This window comes from Sminthopsis crassicaudata, chromosome 3 (assembly GCF_048593235.1).
Source record: "Sminthopsis crassicaudata isolate SCR6 chromosome 3, ASM4859323v1, whole genome shotgun sequence".
NCBI classification, from domain to species: domain Eukaryota; kingdom Metazoa; phylum Chordata; class Mammalia; order Dasyuromorphia; family Dasyuridae; genus Sminthopsis; species Sminthopsis crassicaudata.
Window position 1 is genome coordinate 335028878 of NC_133619.1, and position 21977 is coordinate 335050854.

Below are 21977 nucleotides of genomic sequence, written 5' to 3' on the forward strand. Positions count from 1 at the left end.
CGCGCGCACAAATGTAATGTGTATACGCAAGTCCAACTTTTTTAGGATTGAGTGGAATTTGTGGATATGTGTGTCTTCATCTGCTGTTATCTCAAGTCCTCATCTATTTGTATCCTTCTATTTGTCAAAGGGACCAGTGACAAGTGCTTTACTTTAACCACTTAACATCAGATCAGCTTTTGCAAAGAGATATTTATTTCAAAAGTGTGGCAAGTACGGAAGCACATACATCCCCCCAACAACTGCACAATCTTGGTCTCTGGGGAAACAGGCTCAAAACTCCAGATTTGTCAAGCCTGTGAGACAAGTCTATGGCTTAGCAATCTATCACTGGGCTGAGATCTGGGAGATCATTCTTAAAAGTTATTCCTTGTTCTTCAAGCATCAATGCCACTCTGACTGTGAAAGCTACACTAGAATGACAGGAGGTGCCATTCTCTCTATACCTAAGGATACTGATATTACACTGGCCACAAAACTGGGCTCTGGAATAATGAAATGCCAAGGAATCCTCCTGACATTTCCAACTCCCAAAGTCATTGTTCACTTCACCAATTTCCAACCTCTCCCAAATGCTCAAGACTAAAAGATCATAAGAAACAGAAGGGCTTATTTTGAATGTCCCTATAGCCAATCAGAAGTGTCTTCTTCAATAACGCCTTTAACCCGCTAGCCTCAGCAATAAGAGCCGAGAAAGAGATTCAAGGAATTAGAATAGGAAATGAAGAAATCAAATTGTCACTTTTTGCAGATGACATGATGGTATACTTAGAGAACCCCAAAGACTCTGCTAAAAAGCTATTAGAAATAATTCAGAATTTTAGCAAAGTGGCAGGATACAAAATAAATCCACATAAATCCTCAGCATTCTTATATATCACCAACAAAATGCAACAGCAAGAGATACAAAGAGAAATTCCATTCCAAACAAATGTTGAGAGTATAAAGTATTTGGGAATCCATCTACCAAAGAATAGTCAGGAATTATATGAGAAAAATTACAAAACACTTGCCACAAAAATAAAGTCAGATTTAAATAATTGGAAAGACATTCAGTGCTCTTGGATAGGCCAAGCGAATATAATAAAGATGACAATACTCCCCAAACTAATCTATTTATTTAGTGCTATACCAATCAGACTCCCAAGAAACTATTTTAATGACCTAGAAAAAATAACAACAAAATTCATATGGAAGAATAAAAGGTCGAGAATTGCAAGGGAACTAATGAAAAAAAAACTCAGAGGAAGGTGGTCTAAGTGTACCTGATCTAAAGCTATATTATAAAGCAACAGTCACCAAAACCATTTGGTATTGGCTAAGAAATAGAACGGTAGATCAGTGGAACAGATTAGATACAAAGGACAAAAAAGGGTACATCTATAGCAATCTAATCTTTGACAAACCCAAAGATACCAACATTAGGGACAAAAATTCATTATTGGAAGAAACTGTTGGGAAAACTGGAAATTAATATGGCAGAAATTAGATATGGATCCACACTTAACACCATATACCAAGATAAGATCAAAATGGGTCCATGATTTAGGCATAAAGAATGAGATCATAAATAGATTAGAGGAACAGAGAATAGTCTACCTCTCAGACCTGTGGAGGAGGAAGGAATTTATGACCAGAGGAGAACTAGAGATCATTATTGATCACAAAATAGAAGATTTTGATTACATCAAACTAAAAAGTTTCTGTACAAACAATACTAATGCAAACAAGATTAGAAGGGAAGTAACAAATTGGGAAAATATTTTTAAAAGGAAAGGTTCTGACAAAGGTCTCATTTCCAAAATATATAGAGAACTGACCCTGATTTATAAGAAACTGAACCATTCTCCAATTGATAAATGGTCAAAGGATATGAACAGACAATTCTCAGATGATGAAATTGAAACTATTTCCACTCATATGAAAGAGTGTTCCAAATCACTACTGATCAGAGAAATGCAAATTAAGACAACTCTGAGATACCACTACACACCTGTCAGATTGGCTAAGATGACAGGAACAAATAATGATGAATGTTGGAGGGGATGTGGGAAAACTGGGACACTGATACATTGTTGGTGGAGTTGTGAAAGAATCCAGCCATTCTGGAGAGCAATCTGGAACTATGCCCAAAAAGTTATCAAACTGTGCATACCCTTTGACCCAGCATTGCTGTTATTGGGATTATATCCCAAAGAAATACTAAAGAGCAGAAAGGGACCTGTATGTGCCAAAATGTTTGTGGCAGCTCTTTTTGTTGTAGCTAGAAACTGGAAGGTGAATGGATGTCCATCAATTGGAGAATGGTTGGGTAAATTGTGGTATATGAAGGTTATGGAATATTATTGCTCTGTAAGAAATGACCAGCAGGAGGAATACAGAGAGGCCTGGAGAGACTTAAACCAACTGATGCTGAGTGAAATGAGCAGAACCGGAAGATCACTATACACTGCAACAATAATACTGTATGAGGATGTATTCTGATGGAAATCTTCAACATAAAGAAGATCCAACTCACTTCCACTTGATCAATGATGGTCAGAAATAACTATACCCAGAGAAGGAACACTGGGAAGTGAATGTTAATTGTTAGCACTACTGTCTATCTACCCAGGTTACTTATACCTTCGGAAGCTAATAATTAATATGCAACAAGAAAATGGTATTTATACACATATATTTTATCTAGGTTATATTGTAACACATGTAAAATGTATGGGATTACCTGCCATCAGGGGGAGGGAGTGGAGGGAGGGAGGGGATAATTTGGAAAAATGAATAAAAAATTTAAAAAAAAATAATTAAAAAAAAAAAAGAATAATGCCTTTAACCAATTGAAACCAATTTAAAAATGTCTATGCATGCTCCACAATCTGTCTTTCCAGGGCCCCCTTATATATCATCCCAATTCTCCTGGAAGAAGCTTTCTAACATCCTCCACTAGAAAATAAACCATCTCCTTCCTAGCATCCTCCTTGTGGAGGTCTCATCTGAGATACTCTGGGAATCAGCAAACTCCTCTTACACACACACAGAGACAGATTGGTTTTATTTAAAATTTTTTCAAGTTGGGGCTTGAGGATGACATTTTGTAATACCAAAAAGCTAAAAGCACTAAGGAAGAAGCCTAAGAGAAAAATAAATAAGGTCATAATTCAGATCATTTATATGAATAAATAGTACATTTATAAGTTTAAATAAGTCCATAAGTTAAAAAAAAAACCTACCTTTATAGAAATATCTAAAAGTACATTGAAAGCCTTCAGTCCTACTTTGCCTCTCGGTGGCATTTTAAGAGTAGGTTTAAAGGAGCAGGCCACTTCAGGTTATAAGGATCTGATATGACCTCTCCTAACAGGTAAGTAAAAATATTTGGTTACATTAGAATTGTTCATTTATGGATTGATGATTCTGAATGTGTTCTTATCATTGAAGATCTTCAAGCAGAATCTGAAAGGGGGAAAGTAAAAGATAGAGATAAATGGTAAAAGTCAGGCATTGCCCGTCATCAGGAATAGATTGATCAAGTGAGAGTTTTTGTAGGATGGGAGAGACATTTAGATATGTTTTATCAGCTGTGAAGGAAGCAGCCAATCAACAGGAGAGACTAAAGATGAAGTGAGAATGGAGAGAATAAAGGGGGAAATGTGCTGGGGAAGATGGATTGAAATTGGCGTATGTAGAATGCATGTAGAAAGGCCTTGGAAAGACCACTTTATTATGTGAGAAAGGAGTAAATGTAAGATGAGAAGAGGAGAAAAGAGGTAGGTCTTAGGGAACGGCCTCAATTTTTTCAGTAAAATGTGAGGCAAGATTCTTAGCTAAGGAGGGAAAACTATGGGAAGTCTGAGGTGGGTTGAAAAACTTGAAAGAGCCACTGTGAGTTAAAGAGGTGTACAAGGATTGCCTTGTGACAACAGTAAGGACCTCTGGGAATCAGTTTTCTTATCTGTTTAAGTTGGGTTCGTTCTTCTAGAACCAAATGTATGCTATGCAAAGTACCTTACAATCTGTAAAGTGTTATAGAAATGTCAGTAGCAATTATTTTTATGATCTTAATCATCCAAGTACAGCATTATTAGCTTAGGGTGCTAAGCAGTAGCCTCTATCAGAAATCTGGGACTCTCCAATTTGGAACTGTGCCCAAAGGATTATACGCTTTGATCCAGCAGTGTTTCTACTGGGCTTATATCTCAAAGAGATCTTAAAGGAGAGAAAGGGATCCACATGTGCAAAAATGTTTGTGGCAGTTTTTGTAGTGGCCAGAAACTGGAAACTGAATGGATGCCCATCAGTTAAAGAATGGCTGAGGAAGTTATGGTATATGAATGTTATTGAATATTATTATTCTAAGGAAATGATCATCAGGATGATTTTAGAGAGGCCTGGGGAGACTTACATGAATTGATGCTAAGTGAAATGAGCAGAATCAGAAAATCATTGTAGACAGCAACAAGATTATACAATGATCAATTCTGATGGACGTGGCTCTTTTCAACAGGTAACTCAGGCCAATTCTTCAAGGTCATGTGATGGAGAGCACCATCTACACTCAGAGAGGAATTAGGGACTGACTGGAGCACAACATAGTATTTTCATCCTTTTTTTCCCCTGAGGCAATTGGGGTTAAGTGACTTGCCCAGGGTCACACAGCTAGGAAGTGTTAAGTGTCTGAGAGAAGATTTGAACTCAGGTACTTCTGACTTCAGGACTGGTGCTCTATCCACTGCGCCATCTAGCTGCCCCTATTTTCACCTTTTTGTTTGCTTACATTTTGTTTTCTTATTTTTTTTTCCTTTTTGATCTGATTTTTCTTGTGCAGCATAACAATTGTGGAAATATAGAAGAATTGCACATGTCTAACATACTGTATTACTTGCTGTCTAGGGGGAGGGGGGGGAGAGGAAGGGAGGGAAAAAATTGGAGCACAAGGTTTTGCAAGGGTGAATATTGAAAATTACGTATGCATATGTTTTGAAAATAAAAAAAACTTTAATAAAAAAAAATCTAGGGCTCTCTACAAACAGTACCTCAAAGCCAGAGGAGCTAGAAATTCCTAGACTGGCTTTTAGATTGGACCACATTCTCCCAGAGAAAGGTAATATATAACATTATACAAGATCCACACATGACAGACAGGAGGTAACCTTGAAATAGGAAGGCATTGTTAGAATTTGGCCAGGAAGCATTCGCTGTAGGAGGTGACCCTTGAGCTGTGACTCCAGGGAAACTAGGGATTCTGAGATGTAGAGATGTGTGTAGCCTGATTGCTTTCCAGGTATGAGATAAAGCCAGGAGGGAGTGAGCAACAGTATTTAAGCCCTGTGTAGCTGGACCATAACATCATAGTCTTCTTTCTTCCCCTGCCCCCCCCAAGTTGGTTCCTTACTTATAAAAGGGCTCATTTTGTTTCTCTTCTTTTCTTTCAGTCTCCAGGAGGCTAACAAATTGGTGGAAGAAAAACAGAAGCAGGCAATACTCACTAATTGGTGCAGTATCATTAAGACTCAGCCCCTCTCATACTTGCCCCTCCAATTTTCTTCAGTACTGCTTTGGCTACTGTTAGAGCTTCAATCACGGAGATTACCGTAGCTGCTGCTGCTGCAACTGTCCGAGTTGCCAAGCATGGCCAGTTTGGCAAAGGCCAGCATAGCCTGCATGGCCCGACTGATGCTAGCTCCTATTCAAAATCAGCTCCTTCCTCAGACAGCACCCTGAAATCCTCCCAAGAATTGCTGAAGGTGTGCATCGTTGGTTCTGGAAACTGGTAGGTACTAGCTTGGCTGGAAAAGTTGGAAATGGGAGGGCTGCCAGTTCTGGAAATCCTTGATTCCTTGCTCCAATGTGTATTTTGCAGAGGCTGGAGCCAATTGTACTTGTCCTAGGCTTTGGTAGGTCTCTGGTATGGGGACTTTTGTTTTCTCACAAGTTCCTTGGTTGCACAAGCATTCTATTTTGTCCATACCCCTCAAGGCTATTGGGGTTTGAGTTGAGAGAAGATTGAATACATTTCTACTGAATTCAGTACCAGGGCAAAAAAGGGATAGAAGGGTGTGGGAGAAAGGAAAGTAGGAGGGAGAGAAAAGAAGCATGGAAAGAGACTTAAAGTTATACACTCATATAAGAAAATCCAATAGATCTGTGACAGAGAGCCCTCGGGTCAGGAGAACTAGAAGCAATTCTATAATGGTGAACTCTAGGCAAAATGGAGAAATGAGCAAGGAGACTAGAAAACAGATCAAAATTAATTAAATTAAATAGTAATAGATAATTTCAATTATCTGAACATCTTTCAGAGCTATCAGAACAACTAATTATTATTTTTTAAAATCTTTCTTCATGGTAATTTCATTCTTCAAAAGCTAGAGGAAGCAGTCAATCAATCAAAAAGCATCCTTAAGCACCTATTTTGTGCCAGACAGTGTTAGTTCCTTCTCTTAAGGAGCTTGGTTCTGATAGTAAAGATCAAAACTACATATATATGAGGTACTACTTTGGGCATAGTTCCAAATTGCTCTCCAGAATGGTTGGATCCGTTCACAACTCCATAAACAATGTATCTGTCCCAGTTTTCCCACATCCCCTCCAACATGTTTGTCATTATCTTTTCCCATTCTTTTTAGCTAATCCGAGAGGTGTGTAGTGGTATCTCAGAGTTGTGTTAATTTGTATTTCTCTGATCAATAATGAGCACCTTTTCATATGACTAAAAATGATTTTAATTTCTTCACCTGAAAATTGTCTTTTCATATCCTTTAACCATTTATCAGTTGGAGAATGGCTTGAATTCTTATAAATTTGAATCAATTCTCTATATATTTTAGAAAAAAGACTTTTTATCAGAATGCAAGGGTTAATATTGAAAAATTATCCATGTATACATTTTGAAAATTAAGAAGCTTTAATTTAAAAAAAATTTGGGTGGAGGGGGCAGCTAAATGATGCAGTGGACAGAACACCTTCCCCTGAAATCAGGAGGACCTGAGTTCAAATGTGACCTCAGATACTTAACACATCCTAGCTGTGTGACCCTGGGCAACTCACTTAACCCCAGCCTCAGGGAAAAAATATCTTGGTTATTATATTTTAATATAATTTATTTGCTTCATAATCCCAATTATTTTATTTTATATATTTAAAAACATAATTCTGAGAAAAAAGGTTCACCAGGCTATCAAAGGGGTTTGTGATATGATAAGGAATAAGAATCCATGTTCTAGATAAAAAGGATAAGACTTATTTACAACAGACAGATCCACAATGGGTAAGCTTTAGTTTGAGATTAATTAGACCTAGTCCTGTCTCTGTTAATACTAGTATTTTTGTGGCCTTGTTTCAGTCCTGTGAGGCAGACATGAGGATGGGATGCATTCTGTGCATGCAAAGATTATCAGATTAAAGACAAGGAGATGGGACAGCTGGATGGGGCAGTAGATAGAGTATCAGCCCTGAAGTCAAGAAGACCGGAGTTCAAATCTGATCTCAGACACTTAACACTGCCTAGCTGTGTGACCCTGGGCAAGTCACTTAACCCCAAGTGCACTCAAATAAATAAATAAATAAAGACAAGGAGACTAAAGATGGTATGCCAGTCAAGAGATGGACAATTATTTTTCTTGACCTAATTCTAATAATAGCAACCTTGAGAAATCTTTGATCAACAACTGTGAAAGACTTAACTACTCTGATCAGTACAATGATCTAAGTCAATTCTGAAGGACTCTAACTCCAGAGAGAGAACTGGTGAACTCTGAGGGTAAACTTAAATTTTCTTTATTTTTTTCACTACTTGTGTGAAATGACAAATATGGAAATGTGTTTTGTATGGCTTCACATGTATAATTGATTTCATATTGCTTGCCTTTAAAATGATTGGGGCAGGGATTAGGAGGAGGGAAAGAATTTGGAACTGAACATTTGTTTTAAAAACTAAAATAAATAATACATTTTGAAAAGAATTTAAAAATAAAATCTTGGATTGAAAAGGAAGATATCAGAGTCATACATGCCCTATAAATTTTGGGAGAGCAGATTTCAGAATTCAAAGAAAGGATGGGGAAGATTCCATAGTCTAAAACTCTTCAGGAAAGGTAACTATGGGGCTCAGAAGAAAAGATGTACTTCTATTTCTTCTTCATTATTCTAGACTGCCCTTATTAAATCAACAACCTTTCTTTGATGTTCATCTAACTCTCTATATAGCACCTTAGATAGAGACTTTATGGTCATCTGCCAAACTCTTAGAGCCATTAGTACTTGACACAGTATTTTTCTCTCTATCTCACCCCATGTCCATCCTCCCTGTTGAAGGGAATTAAAACTGGAGATGTCTTCTAAGCCATCCTTTCCAGCATTAAAAATATACATTTATTAAGTGACTGTTACCACTCATTATGCTAAAGTCTAGGGATACAAATACAAAGAATGAAACATAATTTCTTTTCCCCCATTCTAATGGGTTCAATCATGTTCAGTCATAATTGAACTCTTTGTGATCCCATTTGGGGTTTTTTTGGCAATGATACTGGAATGATTTGTCATTTCTTTCTCCAGCTCATCTTACACATAAGGAAACTGAGACAAACAGGATGAAGTTAAATTGTCCAGGATCCTACAGCTAGGAAGTGATTAAGGCCAGATTTGATGAGTTTTCCTGAATCCAGGTCTGGCACTCTATTCACTGTGCCACCTAACAACTGCATATATATATATATATATACACATATATACACCGAAATATCTATATGTAAATACAGAATAATAATAAAAAAAAAGTAAACACAAGGGAGCCAAATACAAGATTGGGAAGGAGAACATTAGCAAAGGGAAGAGAGGGATATCATGGACAGTTTTGTGTAGAGAGTGGTATTTGAGCTACTGTCCTTTGAAGGAAGAGAGGAATTCTTTGAAACAGAGATGAGGAGAGTCAGTATTACTGGAATGAGGAATGGTCATGGGAAAAGGCATTGTAGGTGGATGGAATGTCATGTAAGGAACACATGCCATTTTGACATAACTTTATATCTGGAAAAGGTGAATAATCTATTTTATTCTAGAGGCAATAGAGAGATACTAGACTGTGAATGGGGAAGTAATATGGTCAGACCTACACCTAATGAAAATCACTTGGGCAGCTGTATAGAAGACAGAAAATGAAAATGATAATAATAGCTAACATTTACATAGTATTTTGAAGAAAGAAATGGCAAACTATCCCAGTATTTTTGCAAACAAAACAAAACAAAACAAAAAAACCAAAACCTAAATGAGATCACAGCTGAAATCACTAAATAATGTATAACATTCTTTATGTTTGCCAAACATTAAATACAAATTTTAAAGCATTTTTCCCTGTGAATCATGTTGTTAAAAAAAAAAAGACCAGAACAAAGGGAAAAACCATAAGAGAAAACATATAAATAAAGAGGTGAAAATGGATAATTTGTTCAGTATTAAGTCTCCATAATTCTCTCTCTGGATGGAGATGGCATTTTTCAATCCAAGTCTATTGGAATTGCCTTGGATCACTGTATTGTTGAGAACTAAGTCTATCATAGTTGATCATGATATAATCTTCTTGTTACTGTGCACAATGGAAACCTGGTTCTGCTCACATCACTCATGCTTTATAATTATTATCTCATTTGGGTCTTCATAACAATGTACATGCTATCATCCCTAATGAGGGAAAGGAAAGGGGGAATCCCATTTGTCGGCCCATAGATCCCATGAGGCGCAGTGTCCCCTGTAAAATGAATTTATAGGCCCGAAAACCTAGATTGATAAATAAAAGGTTTATTGTAGGTATTTGGAAAGATGCCAGGGCCAGAGGTGGCCATTGGCGGGCAAAGACCCTTATATGGCCGAAAGGATACCATGTGTTGGCTGGGAGGGCTCCTGTAATGAGGGCAGTCCAGCCTTGTTTCTTTTATACCCAAAAGATGATGGGTGGTAGCCAGTTCTGGCGGGCTTTTCAGTTAGCTCAGATCAGGTGAGGGCTGGGGGAAGCTGAGCTGAGGGTGGGGGCTGGGCCCGGATATTCAAAGGGTGCCTTTGACCAGAATTTGTGAATCAAGGTCAGCCATGGGTTGGGCAATTAGGAAACTTAAAGGGACCCCAACCCTCATCAATCCCCATATTACAGATGAGGAAACTTTAAGATTAAATGATTTATCCAGGGTCACACAACAAAGTAACAGTATCTAAAGTTATATTTAAACCATTTAGCTGGCCCAGCAAGATCTGAATTAGGAGAGATTTGAGGCAGGGAAATCAATTATTAGACCATTTCACTAGACTAAGTAAGAAGTGATGGCCTGAACTAAAAGTAAGGGTCATATGAAATTTAATATTTTACATTTGACCACATATCCATGCTATCTTATTCTTGGTATATGGTATTTCTGGACGGTGGGACTTTGGCATTTCTTATATTCTTTTTTGTGGTAATAGTTTTCCTGATAGAACCAGCCCTGCATTCCTGGTATAAATCCCACTTGGTCATAGTGTATTATCCTGCTGATAAATTGCTGTAATTGCTTTGCTAATATTTTTAAAATTTTTGCATCAATGTTCTATAATTTTCCTTTTCTGTTTTGGCTCTTCTTGGTTTAGGGTTAGTGTACCATATTTGTGTTATGAAAGGAATTTAGTTCTTAATTGGATAGCTAAACCATAATAAATTACCCATTGACTGAGCTTGTTTTCTGTCATCTCTAGGAGAGCTTTTAATTGTTAAACTCACTACCTTCCCTTCCTTTTCCTTTCTTCTTATGAAGGGGAAGCACAATTGCAAAAATCATTGGCAACAATGTTTTGGATTCCCCAACATTTGACAAAGATGTGAACCTCTGGGTATATGAAGAGGAAGTTGATGGAAAGAATCTATCAGATATCATCAATGAGGAACATGAGAACACGAAATACCTGCCAGGGCACAAGATACCTCCTAATGTGGTGAGCAAAATGACTTATTGGGGGTTTCAGGATCCACAAATCCCCACAGGCCCTGAGAAAAATTAAAACTGGGTACTCTGAAGCCTTTTATTTATTTTGGGAGATTTAGAAACTTTCTTATCAGTGATTTTCTTTGGCGAAGAACAGGTTGATATGTAGTAGAGGAATCTAAGTTAACAACATAGACATTTTAGTCTCAGTGAAGACTTTTAAACAAGGAAATTTGGGGACATGTTTGGACATAGCCGGGAAAGAGTCATTGGATCAAGAGAGATTGAAAATTAGGAATTTGGGATTAAAGGCTTAAATAGCTAACAGGATTGACCTTTGTGAAAAAGATCCTGGGATGAGATGATGAGGAATTTCAAGTTTGGGGCAATTTCAGTTTTTTTTTATTGAGGTATGAGATCATCCATATGGGACAGGATCATCTCTTCTAAAATTTTGCATTTACATTTACAGTTTATGGGGCACTTAACACCAGCAGATGGAATGTACCTATGAATTTTATTCATATATATATATATATGTATATGTATATATACACACACACACATGTATATATATGCATATATATAAACATTCTGAAAAGAGGTGTACAGCTTTTATCACAGTACCAGAGAGGTCCATAACAGAAAAATAGATAGAGCCCCAACTCTGAATGATTTAAAGACAATAACAGTTTAGAGGACCTGGGTCTGGACCTTATTATTGCACTTTAATCCTTGGTGATCTTGGCTAAATCTCTTAGTATCCCTCCCTCTATTTTCCTTGTATAAAATAGAATTTGACTAGATAGGTTTTATTAGGCTTCTAAGGGAGTCCATGATACAAAACAAAATTAAGAATACTTGGGTTAATTTAATTTAATTTAATTAACTAAATTAGATTTATGTTAGATCTATTCCAAATCTAACTCTCATGAAATATAAGCATTCCCATGAAATCTTTTGCAGTATATTATCAACAATGAAACAACATACCAAAATTTATTATATGCAAATATAGCAGTCCTTAGGAAAATTTTTATATCTCTTCAACAAAACAAAAGAACAAGTCCACAAATGGCTTGTATAACTGAAAACAAACAAACAAATAAAACAAGAAAAACAATAGGGCAAAAACTTCCAAAATTCAAAAACACCAAAATAGAAATACTGAAAATGAAGGTAGAGCAGAGCTTAACAAAACTGAAAGGAAAAAATTGAATTATTAAGTTAACTAAATTAATTTAAAAACAAAGACACATAGGGGCAGCTAGAGAGCAAAGTGGATAGAGGATGAGCCCTGAAGTCAGGAAGACCTGAGTTCAAATATGGTCTCAGACACTTAACACTTAAACTTCCTAGCTGTGTGTCCCTGGACAAGTCACTTAACCCCAATTGCCTCAACAATAACAACCACAAAAAAAGAATAGTAGAAAACCAAATTTCATAGAGATAATGGGTAGACCACCAGCCTAGTTAAGAAAACCTGTGTTCTAATTCCATTAATTGTCCTTTCACACTGATTGGCTTTATGACCCCTGGAAAAACCATTAAATAAAAATCCCAAGCCATTCTCTTAATAAGGTGTCTGCATGGGCAAAAGGAATTTTCTCCTTCAGGTTAACTTATCTGAGGGTCTTATTCTCCCAGATTGATTTTTTTTTTTTCTGACTAGATAAAAGAGGTGATTTTTTAAACCTCATTTCTTATTAACCTTAATCACTGAATGAGTGTGGTCCCGGACAAACTGAGATCTGAGAAAGACTTGTTAGAAACACTTTTGACACTAAAATTCAGGTATCAAACTTATTATAATCAAGTACAGAGGATTGGACGTTTCTGGTCAGAAGTGGGCTCCACTCCTCTTTAAGGAAGAGGGAGTACTGGGTGCAAAGACAAACTTTATGCTATGAGTTTTTCGAAGTTCCCTCCCTTCAGAGAGTTGCCTTCTGGGTTACAGTCTTTCTGATGTTCCCATTGTATGTTTCCCTTAAATATGTATAAGCATGTCCTCTCTCCCTTGTCATGTGTCCCATATTCTCTTAACGAGGCTCTAATTTTCTGTGGGGTATGTTGGTTTATAAGGATGAAGCTTAGTAAGCATGCTCAATTAAAATTTTGGTTGACCAGGTCATTTGCACTCAATCAGTACCTATGGTTACTTCTGTTGACTCAAGATATTCTTTAATTCTCTTCCCCCAGAATTGTATTGACCTTAAAACTTATATCACATTCTTTTCTACGTGCAATGGAGAGGGAGACTATGAGACTCTGAAATTTTTCCACTCTGGAAACAAAACTTTACAACTTTACTTCTCACAGACTTGAGCTTAAAAAGGCCAAGGCCTCCCACTATATCCAGGGCTTTCTCCAGTCATCCTGATCTACATCTTGCCACTGAACTTAGATGTGAGCAATGTGACTTTGCACAACCCTGCCTCACTTAAATCTAATTAATTTGTAACTCCTGATGTCTTCAAGAATCAAGAACAAATGCAGATTATTTGGGGGACACATTGGTAGAAATCTGCTAGAGATATTTATTTATTTATTTATTGACCATCCTAAATTTAAATATTTTTCTGCTTGAGAAACAAAAATCCGAACTCACAGTGGTTATTTATGCCCTTAAACATATTAATCCCTCTCCAAGATAATTTGAGAAACATATGTTATAGGATCCTTGAATATAGGTAAATTTCACAATGATAAAAGAAATAATTATACAGCTCAGGTTTAACATTTTACCTTATTAAATAAAACAAGAAGTCACTTAATCTTTCAGGTAACTCTATAGATATTTCTCTTTCTAAATCTGAGTACCACTCTTAATCCATTTTTTGAACCTTAGCTTCCATTCTTGACTATAAGAAAGAAGTAAACGCATTAAGCCTGAAGGAGGAGGGGGGAGAAAAGGGACTTCAGTGGAAAAAATTTGGAATGAAGTCCAGAAAGTTATAGAACTGTGCATGTCCTTTGATTTAGCTGTACCACTACTACTTTTGTACCCCAAAGAAGTAAAAGAGAAATAGGATCTATATGCATAATAATACTCCAATTATATTCATATATCACAATTTATTTATTCATTCAGCTAAGTGTTGCAGTTAATAGAGGGCCAGATCTAGAGTCAGGAAGCTGAGTTAAAATGTCACTTACTAGCTGTGTGATTCTGGGCAAATCACTTTAATAGAGTTTTGTCACAAAATGTTGAGGGGTGGTGAACCCCAAAAGTCTATTAAGGTTACAAGTCAGTGTCATGAGATGTCTTCAAAACAATTTGTAGGCTTAGACCATCTGCTAATAGCAGGCTAAATCCATATGAGGTTTTAGCAAAATTAACAAGGAAAAAAATGAGAGTTAAGTTTCCTAGCAGAACTCACAATTAACCAGGGGGAAGATGCCATAAAGCTACAGCAAATTCCTAATGAACCCTAGATATGTCCTAAGGCAGGCTAAATTCCTAGAAAAGGAATTTTAACAGGAACTACACCATCGGCTGGCTAAAATTCCTAAAGTTTACAAATAGATCTTTAAGAGGGGAAACATAATTTAATAACTAGGCTTTCTGACTGAATTCAGGAAACTGTGGGATCATGATGATTTTGTCATTGCAAGGAACAAAAAGACTAATAACAAAAGGCTATAATCCTATTGATGAGGTAATAGGGAACCTCAAAATGAGGAGTTAACTTGAACCAAATCATGAGATAAATACCTAATAATGAGGTATATACCTCAATAGGATTAAGTGAGGTCTAGTGGCAGGATTCGGGGTACAAGGAGTCACATGGAGCTCCCCTGCAACCCTCTTAGGATTCGGCGCAAGGATACAAAGTTAAATCAGGTCTAGTGGCGGAGAGAGTCCCCTGTAAATGAATTTACAGGCCAAAAACTTAGATGGGTAAAAGATGTTTATTGCAGGGTTTGGAAGCAAGGTTAAGGTCTGGTTATTAAAAAGCATTAGATAGAGGAAGATAAACGCCGAAAGCGGAGGGGACAGAGAATCTCTGATGGGAGCATCTTATTTGGAATCTTTCAAATCTCTGAACCAAAGATGATTCTAGCTTTGCTCTTTTTATCTGCTTGAAGAAGTAATGGGCGGAGCTCAGGTTAATTCCTTGAAGGCCAGATTTTTGGCGGGCTTTATCCAAGCCAGCTCAGATCCAGTGGGGGGCTGGGTGCAGCCCAAACTAGTTTTGATTAGATCTTGTATCAAAGGGGGCTGAAAACCCAAACCAATTGGTGGCTGGGTACAGCCCAAACTGGATCAGATACAGATCTTTTCCCTTAGGAATATCTTATCCCAAAGGTAGATCAGACAAGGAATCTTAAAGGGGCTACAGCCGCTACACTATCAGTGCTTCTCCCTGTTTGCCCCAGGGAGTAACCCAGCTTGCAGACAGTATAAAGTAATTCAGGTCCTCCAATTATCAAGCCTCTATTACCTAGCCAGATACCAAAGATCTAGTCTTTTTGTTGTGATCTTATTCACTCCATCAAATTCACTGTGTTTGCCTCAAGTTCCTAATCCATAAAATGAGCTGGAGAAGAAAGTGACAAACTACTTCATTTTTGACAAGAAAATCCCAAATGGGATCACTTTGAAGAGTCTGACACAACTGAAAAATGATTGGACAATAGTATAAGACATTCCTTTAGGGTTTCTAATTTTTGGCTCTCATGATTAAAAGCTGCTATATGAAATTGATAATTTTAAGAAAAATTGAGAAATGACCACTGTGAATAGATATAAAGTGAGGGGAACTAGGAAAATAATGTATGAAGAAAAATAATTTTGAAAGACTTTAGAACTCTGATCAATACAATGGGAAAATACAAGTTCTGAAAAATGATGAAATGTTCCACTTAGCTACTGATAGAAAGTAATGAAATTGTTTTGTTTTTATTTTTGTTTTTGTTTTTGTTGTTTTTTTTTTTGCTGAGGCAATTGGGGTTAAGTGACTTCCCCAGGGTTGTAATGCCAGAGAAACTGAGGCAAGATAGAGATTAGAGAGTATTTAATATTTTATTTGAATGGGAGAGATTTACTGGGACCAAATGGATCCACGGTTTGGTCCCAGGGCTGATTGAGACTATTGTCTCCAAGAATCCAGCAGCAAATGTCAGATACAAGATTCTTTTATAAGGTAACAAAAAGGATGACATAATGGAGGGGGAAGGTACTGGAGAGGCGCCTGATATTCTAATGATGTCTGAAATGGTTAAAGATCTATATCCCATCAAACATTAAGAGGGAATGATTATAGCCTGAAGTCTTAGAGCAGAGTAACTGAGGTAGGACAATTAGGGAAATTAGGTCAGGATATTAAAAGGGAACTGTGGCACAACAGGGTTACACAGCCAGGAAAGTGTTAAGTAAGTCTGAGACCAGATTTGAATTTAGGTCATACTGACTTCAGGGCTGATACACTATCACTGCACTACCTATTCAGTCACGGCTAATCTGAATATTTATTTCATTGAAATATTTGGGAACATTTTTTAAAAATTAAAAAGCAAGTTATATCAGATTGACTTTCTTTGGCTAAAATGAAATGTCAGGAAAATGTTATAGATTTAATTTATCCAGATTTTAGCAAATTATTTTATAAAATTTTCTTCAGTATTTTAGAATACTTAGCATAATGCCCAGCACATAGTAGGCACTTAATAAATGCTTATTTTTATTTTTTCATTTAGTTTCAATGCTCATTGCTTTATGAATCATGTTGGGATTAAAAATCAAAACAAAATGGAAAAATCATGGGAGAAAAAAAAAACAAAAAAGAAGTGAATATATAGCATGTGTTGATTGATTTCCATTCAATCTCCATAGTTCTTTTTCTGGATGCAGCTGGCATTTTCTATCCAAAGTGTATTGTGATTGCCTTGGATTGATAAATATTTATTAATTTAATTATTTCATTTTATAATAAATTTAATTATTAAATAGACTAGAAGATAGTCTATTTCGACTAGATTTAAAGTTGAATTGCTGAATCAAAGGAGCAATCATTAATTGTTCACTGATAATTAGAAAGGAGATTTTAGGGATATGTAATTGGCTCTTTTTTCCCCTCAGGAATTCTTTTTTTTTTCCTTTAGAAACATTTTAAAATTCTATTTAATAGGGGCAGCTAGGTGGCTCTGTGGATAGAGCACCAGCCCTGAAGTCAGGAGAACCTGACTTCAAATCTGACCTCAGACACTTAATACATCCTAGCTAAGTGACTCTGGGCATTGACATTTAGGACTCTGCAAAGATATCTGGCCATGTAGCCCCAGATATATTGGGGGTTGCTTTCATCTTTGGCCAGGAAATGGGGTCCAACTCCTGAGACTTATTTTCAATTCAATTTAAAATTGAATGAGATTACTTAACTGGGAGTTTCGAGCCACTGAAAGTTGTTTGTGGCAATTCAATGGAAGGTAGTTCACTAAGATCTCCAATTGAATGAAACCACTTACTGGAAATTTGCAGGCCTTTCCCAGAGTCTGGGATACACATCCATCTCCTCCCCAAAGATCTCAGTTTATGTCATTTCCCCCTTTGGCTTCTTTCAGAGGAAAGTTTAGACAGTTTCAGGGTTCACTCCCATCACTATTATGGTATAGAGAATCCTAGAAAATCAATCAAAAACTATTTGAAACAATAAACAGTTAAGCAGTTGCAAGATATAAAATAAACCTATACACATTATTAGCATTTCTACATTTTACTGACAAAGTCCAGCAGCAGGAGATAGAAATTCTATTTGAAATAAAATATTTGGGTGTCTACCTGTCAAAACAAACCCAGGAACTATATGAACAGTTCTCATTAAATAAAGTCAGATCTAAACAATTGGAAAAGTACCAATTACTCATGAATAGACCAAGCTAATATAATAAAAATGACAATTCTACATAAATTGGTTTACTGTTCAAAGCCATATCAAACTGCCAAAAAATTATCTTATAGAACTAGAAAAGATTATAACAAAATTCTCCTGGAAGAACAAAAGGGCAAGAATATCAAGGAATTATTTTCATTTTATAGTTGAGGAAACTGAGAAGGAACCAAGTTAACTGACTTGCCCTGGGGTCACACAATAAGTATTTGGATTTGAATTGAAGTCTTTCTGATTCTAGGCAAGTCTCTTTGTGGCTTCTTTTCTCTTCAAATTAAGGAAGCATCAAAATATAAATTAATAAAGTTAATGAATTAATAAAAATTAATGCTGAGAATAATAAAAGCTTTGACACTGCCCCCCCCAGCAGTGTTTTGATCATAAGCCAGAAATGAGCCTTCCCAAACAAACAAACCAAAAAAGAAACGTGGTTCTCTCCTTTTTGAGGGAAGTTTCCTAGAAGGTTAAATTTTGGCATAGCCAATTATCCACTGAATTTTTCCCCCTTATCCACACTCAATAGTAATTTAGGATACAATAAAAATTTATTTCATCTTCATTAAGAAAATCATTGTTAAAACATAAATATAAAATAAAATATAAATTTTTAAAAGCAACCTTTAAACAATGAAATATTGCCATCTTTGTAAGAAAACAAAAAGAGAAAAAATAGGAAGAGAGTATAATCATCAGAATTCCATTGGCTTCTCCAATAATTTTAGTTCTAGCAGGAATCAGATAAAGACTCCAACCAATGCTAGTCTTAGTTATTCAATCACTTCAGTCTTGTCTGATTCTTTGTGATTCTATTTAAGATTTTCTTGGCAGAGATACTGGAGTGGTTTGCCCTTTTTGTTCTCCAGCTCATTTTATAGATGAGGAAAATGAGGCAAAGAGGGTCAAGTGAATTGTCCAGAGTCAACACAGCTACCATAAAGTCAGATTTGAACTAAGGAAGATGAGTTTTCCTAACTCTAGGCTGGCATTCCATAACTACTGTTCTGCCTACATGTCCAGTCTTGAGTTATTTCACTTGAAAAGCATCCTCTGTTATTTTCCACTGCTCAGGGTCTCTCCAATCATTCTTTCTCCTAACCTTCTCATGAACTGGTAATGTTCACACTACCTTTCTGGCTCCAAATCCAGAAATACTTTCACTGCTTCTCAGCCTAAGACAAGACTACAATGCCAAGGGATTTTAGAGCTTGCCCTCTTTGAAAAAACAGCCAGTCTTTAACAATTGGTTGACATAAAAATACTTTCCTCAGTTGAATTAAATAATCCTAATACTCTTCAAGGATAAACAAAAAGATCACTACTCTTGGTTAGGTTAACTATAAATTAAGAGATGTTCCATTGATTAACCAAGGAATCTTCCTTCTACCCAATCAGTTTTTATTTTGTTTTGAGTATTTTTCAACTATCACTATCCAGGGATTAGTAATTTACAATGATGTATAGATAGGAGCTTTACATTTTAAGTAAATTTGAATTTGACCAATTTCATGAAATGAATGAAAAAGGATTAATTCTTATTATGACACACTTCAAGTACAGAAAACTGATGGGATCCTTGATTTAATTGAGACTAAGGACTTCAGACTATAAATCAGTTAACATACTATTTTTTAATATTTCCTAAAATAAAAAGTAGTCTTAATGGAGAAGCTTTAAATGACAGCTAGGTGGCTCAGTGGATAGAAGGCCAGGTGTGGAATCAGAAGACTCATCTTCCTGAGTTGAGATCTGGTTTCAAACACTTAATAGCTGTGTGACCTTTGACAAGCCATTTGCCTCCATTAATTTGTAAAATGAGTTAGAGAATGAAATGGCAAACTACTCCAATATCTTTGCTGAGAAAACCCCCAAATGAGATAAGACTGAACAACAAGAACAATAGAGTTGCTTCCAGATAGGTCAGAGTCAAAAAAAGAATGTGGGTCTCCTGCTTCTTGGACTGTATCCAAACCTTAGAGGAAGACATCACTGATAATTAATATTTATTAAGTGCCTACTATTTGCTAGCACAATTTATAATGATATGTTATCTGGTGAATAAATGATTCCTTCTGGTTGTAGGTGGCCATTCCAGATTTGGTGACTGCAGTATGCGATGCTGATATCCTCGTATTCATCACACCTCATGAATATATCCAGAAAACCTGCGCTGACATGGAAGGTCATTTGAAGCCTGGGGCATTTGGAATCTCCCTTGTCAAGGTAGTCTTAAGTTATCACCCGAAACTAATTCAATAAGGTTGTATTGGGTAGGGATGGTAACCAAGGTCAGCCCTTCAAAAGCCCAGGTTTCTCTTTGAGCTCCAGACTCCAGAGGACCAACTCTCCTCAACCGGATCTGTAACCTATAGGCTTTGTGTTGATAAACTCTTAAGCTTTTCTGTGAGGTTGGGAGTCCAAAGACAAATGAAGATAAGATTATTTTCTCTATAAAGAGCTGATGCTGGAGACCAGCTGAAGAAGCTGTATGAATGTTCAAGTTCTATGAGCTCCTCCGTTCTTTGAAGCATTGGGCCATTGCCATGGGCTTATACAGCTACACAATTAGGGGAGCTGCCCTGAGCCCCACCGATCTGACAGGGTTCTATTCCTTTTCAAGGATTAATCTTACTCTCAGCCTCTGAGACTATTGGTCTCCACTGAATCTCTGAGAACCCAATGAACAAAAATGACCCAGGGGTGATTCTGGTGCAGTAGAATCTTCCTTTGATGTGATTTATAATGAATGGGCCATTTGAATCAAGAATCTGAAATGTTCTTCATTATCATCAATTTCTCTAAGCCATTTTTCCCTCATCTATAAAATGGGAATGATATATGCAAAAATGTTTGTGGCATCCCTTTTTGTAGTGGCAAGAAACTGGAAAGCGAGTGGATATCCATCAATTGGAGAATGGCTGAATAAGTTATGGCATATGAACGTTATAGAATTTTATTGTTCTATAAGAAACAACCAGCAGGATGATTTCAGAGAAGTCTGGAGAGACTTACACGAACTGATGCTGAGTGAAATGAGCAGAACCAGGAGATTATTTATTGTACATGGTAACAGCAAGCTTATGCAATGATTGATTCTGATGGACATGGCTCTTTCCAACAATGAGATGATTCAGACTAGTTCCAATAATTTTGTGATGAAAGAGCCATCTATACCCAGAGAGAGGACCGTGGGAACTGAGTGTGGATCACAACAGCATTTTTACTCTTTTTGTTGTGGTTTGCTTACATTTTATTTTCTTATTTTTTTACTTTTTGATCTGAATTTTCTTGTGCAGCTAGATAATTGTGGAAATATGTATGCAATATGTTGGATTTAACATATATTTTTTACTATATTTAACATATATTAGATCCATGCCATCTAGGGGAGGAGGTGGGAAGAAGGGAAGGAAAATGGTAACACAAGATTTTTCAAAGGTCAATGTTGAAAAATTATCCTTGCATATGTTTCTAAAATAAAAAAACTTCAATTCAAAAAATGGAGATGATAACACTTGACACAGCTATCCTTTAGAATTGCTGTAAGGCTTGAATGAGGTAATATATATAAAGTGCTTTTCAAATTTTTAAAAGCACTAAAGAAACACTATTGTTATTATGGGGGAAGAGGAGCCACTTTTTCAATTAAGCCTTCTTTTTTTTAGTTTAATTTGAATACACATTGTTCTTTGTTCTTTTTTTAATTGAAGCTTTTTATTTTTAAAACATATACATAAATAATTTTCAACATTCAACCTTGCAAAATCTTGTGTTCCAAATTTTTTCCCTTCCTTACCCCCACTCCCTCCCCTAGACAGCAAGTAATTCCATCTATGTTAAATATATGCAGTTCTTCTATACATATTTCCACAATTATCATAACGCACAAGAAAAATCAGATCAAAAAGGAAAAAAAAATGAGAAAGAAAACAAAATGCAAGCAAATAACAAAAAAGGGAAAATACTATGTTGTGATCCACACTCAGTTCCCACAGTCTTCTCTCTGGATGTAGATGGCTCTCTTTATCACAAGACCATTGGAACTGGCCTAAATTAGCTCATTCTTGAAAAGAGCCATATCCTTCATAATTATCGTATAATCTTGTTGTTGCCATGTATAATATACTTTGTTTTTATGAATTAT

At 36.3% G+C, this 21977-nt stretch overlaps 1 protein-coding gene across 1 annotated transcript in view; it reads left to right on the forward strand.

The window, feature by feature from the left end:
* Nucleotides 1–21977, forward strand: part of LOC141561614 (glycerol-3-phosphate dehydrogenase [NAD(+)], cytoplasmic-like) — a 58568-nt gene that overhangs the window by 19738 nt on the left and 16853 nt on the right. The window contains exons 2-4 of the mRNA XM_074301476.1: nucleotides 5430–5767; nucleotides 10779–10956; nucleotides 19916–20056. Of these exons, the coding sequence (XP_074157577.1) occupies nucleotides 20009–20056 (48 nt within the window). The 5' untranslated portion in view covers nucleotides 5430–5767; nucleotides 10779–10956; nucleotides 19916–20008. The remainder of the gene's footprint in view (nucleotides 1–5429; nucleotides 5768–10778; nucleotides 10957–19915; nucleotides 20057–21977) is intronic.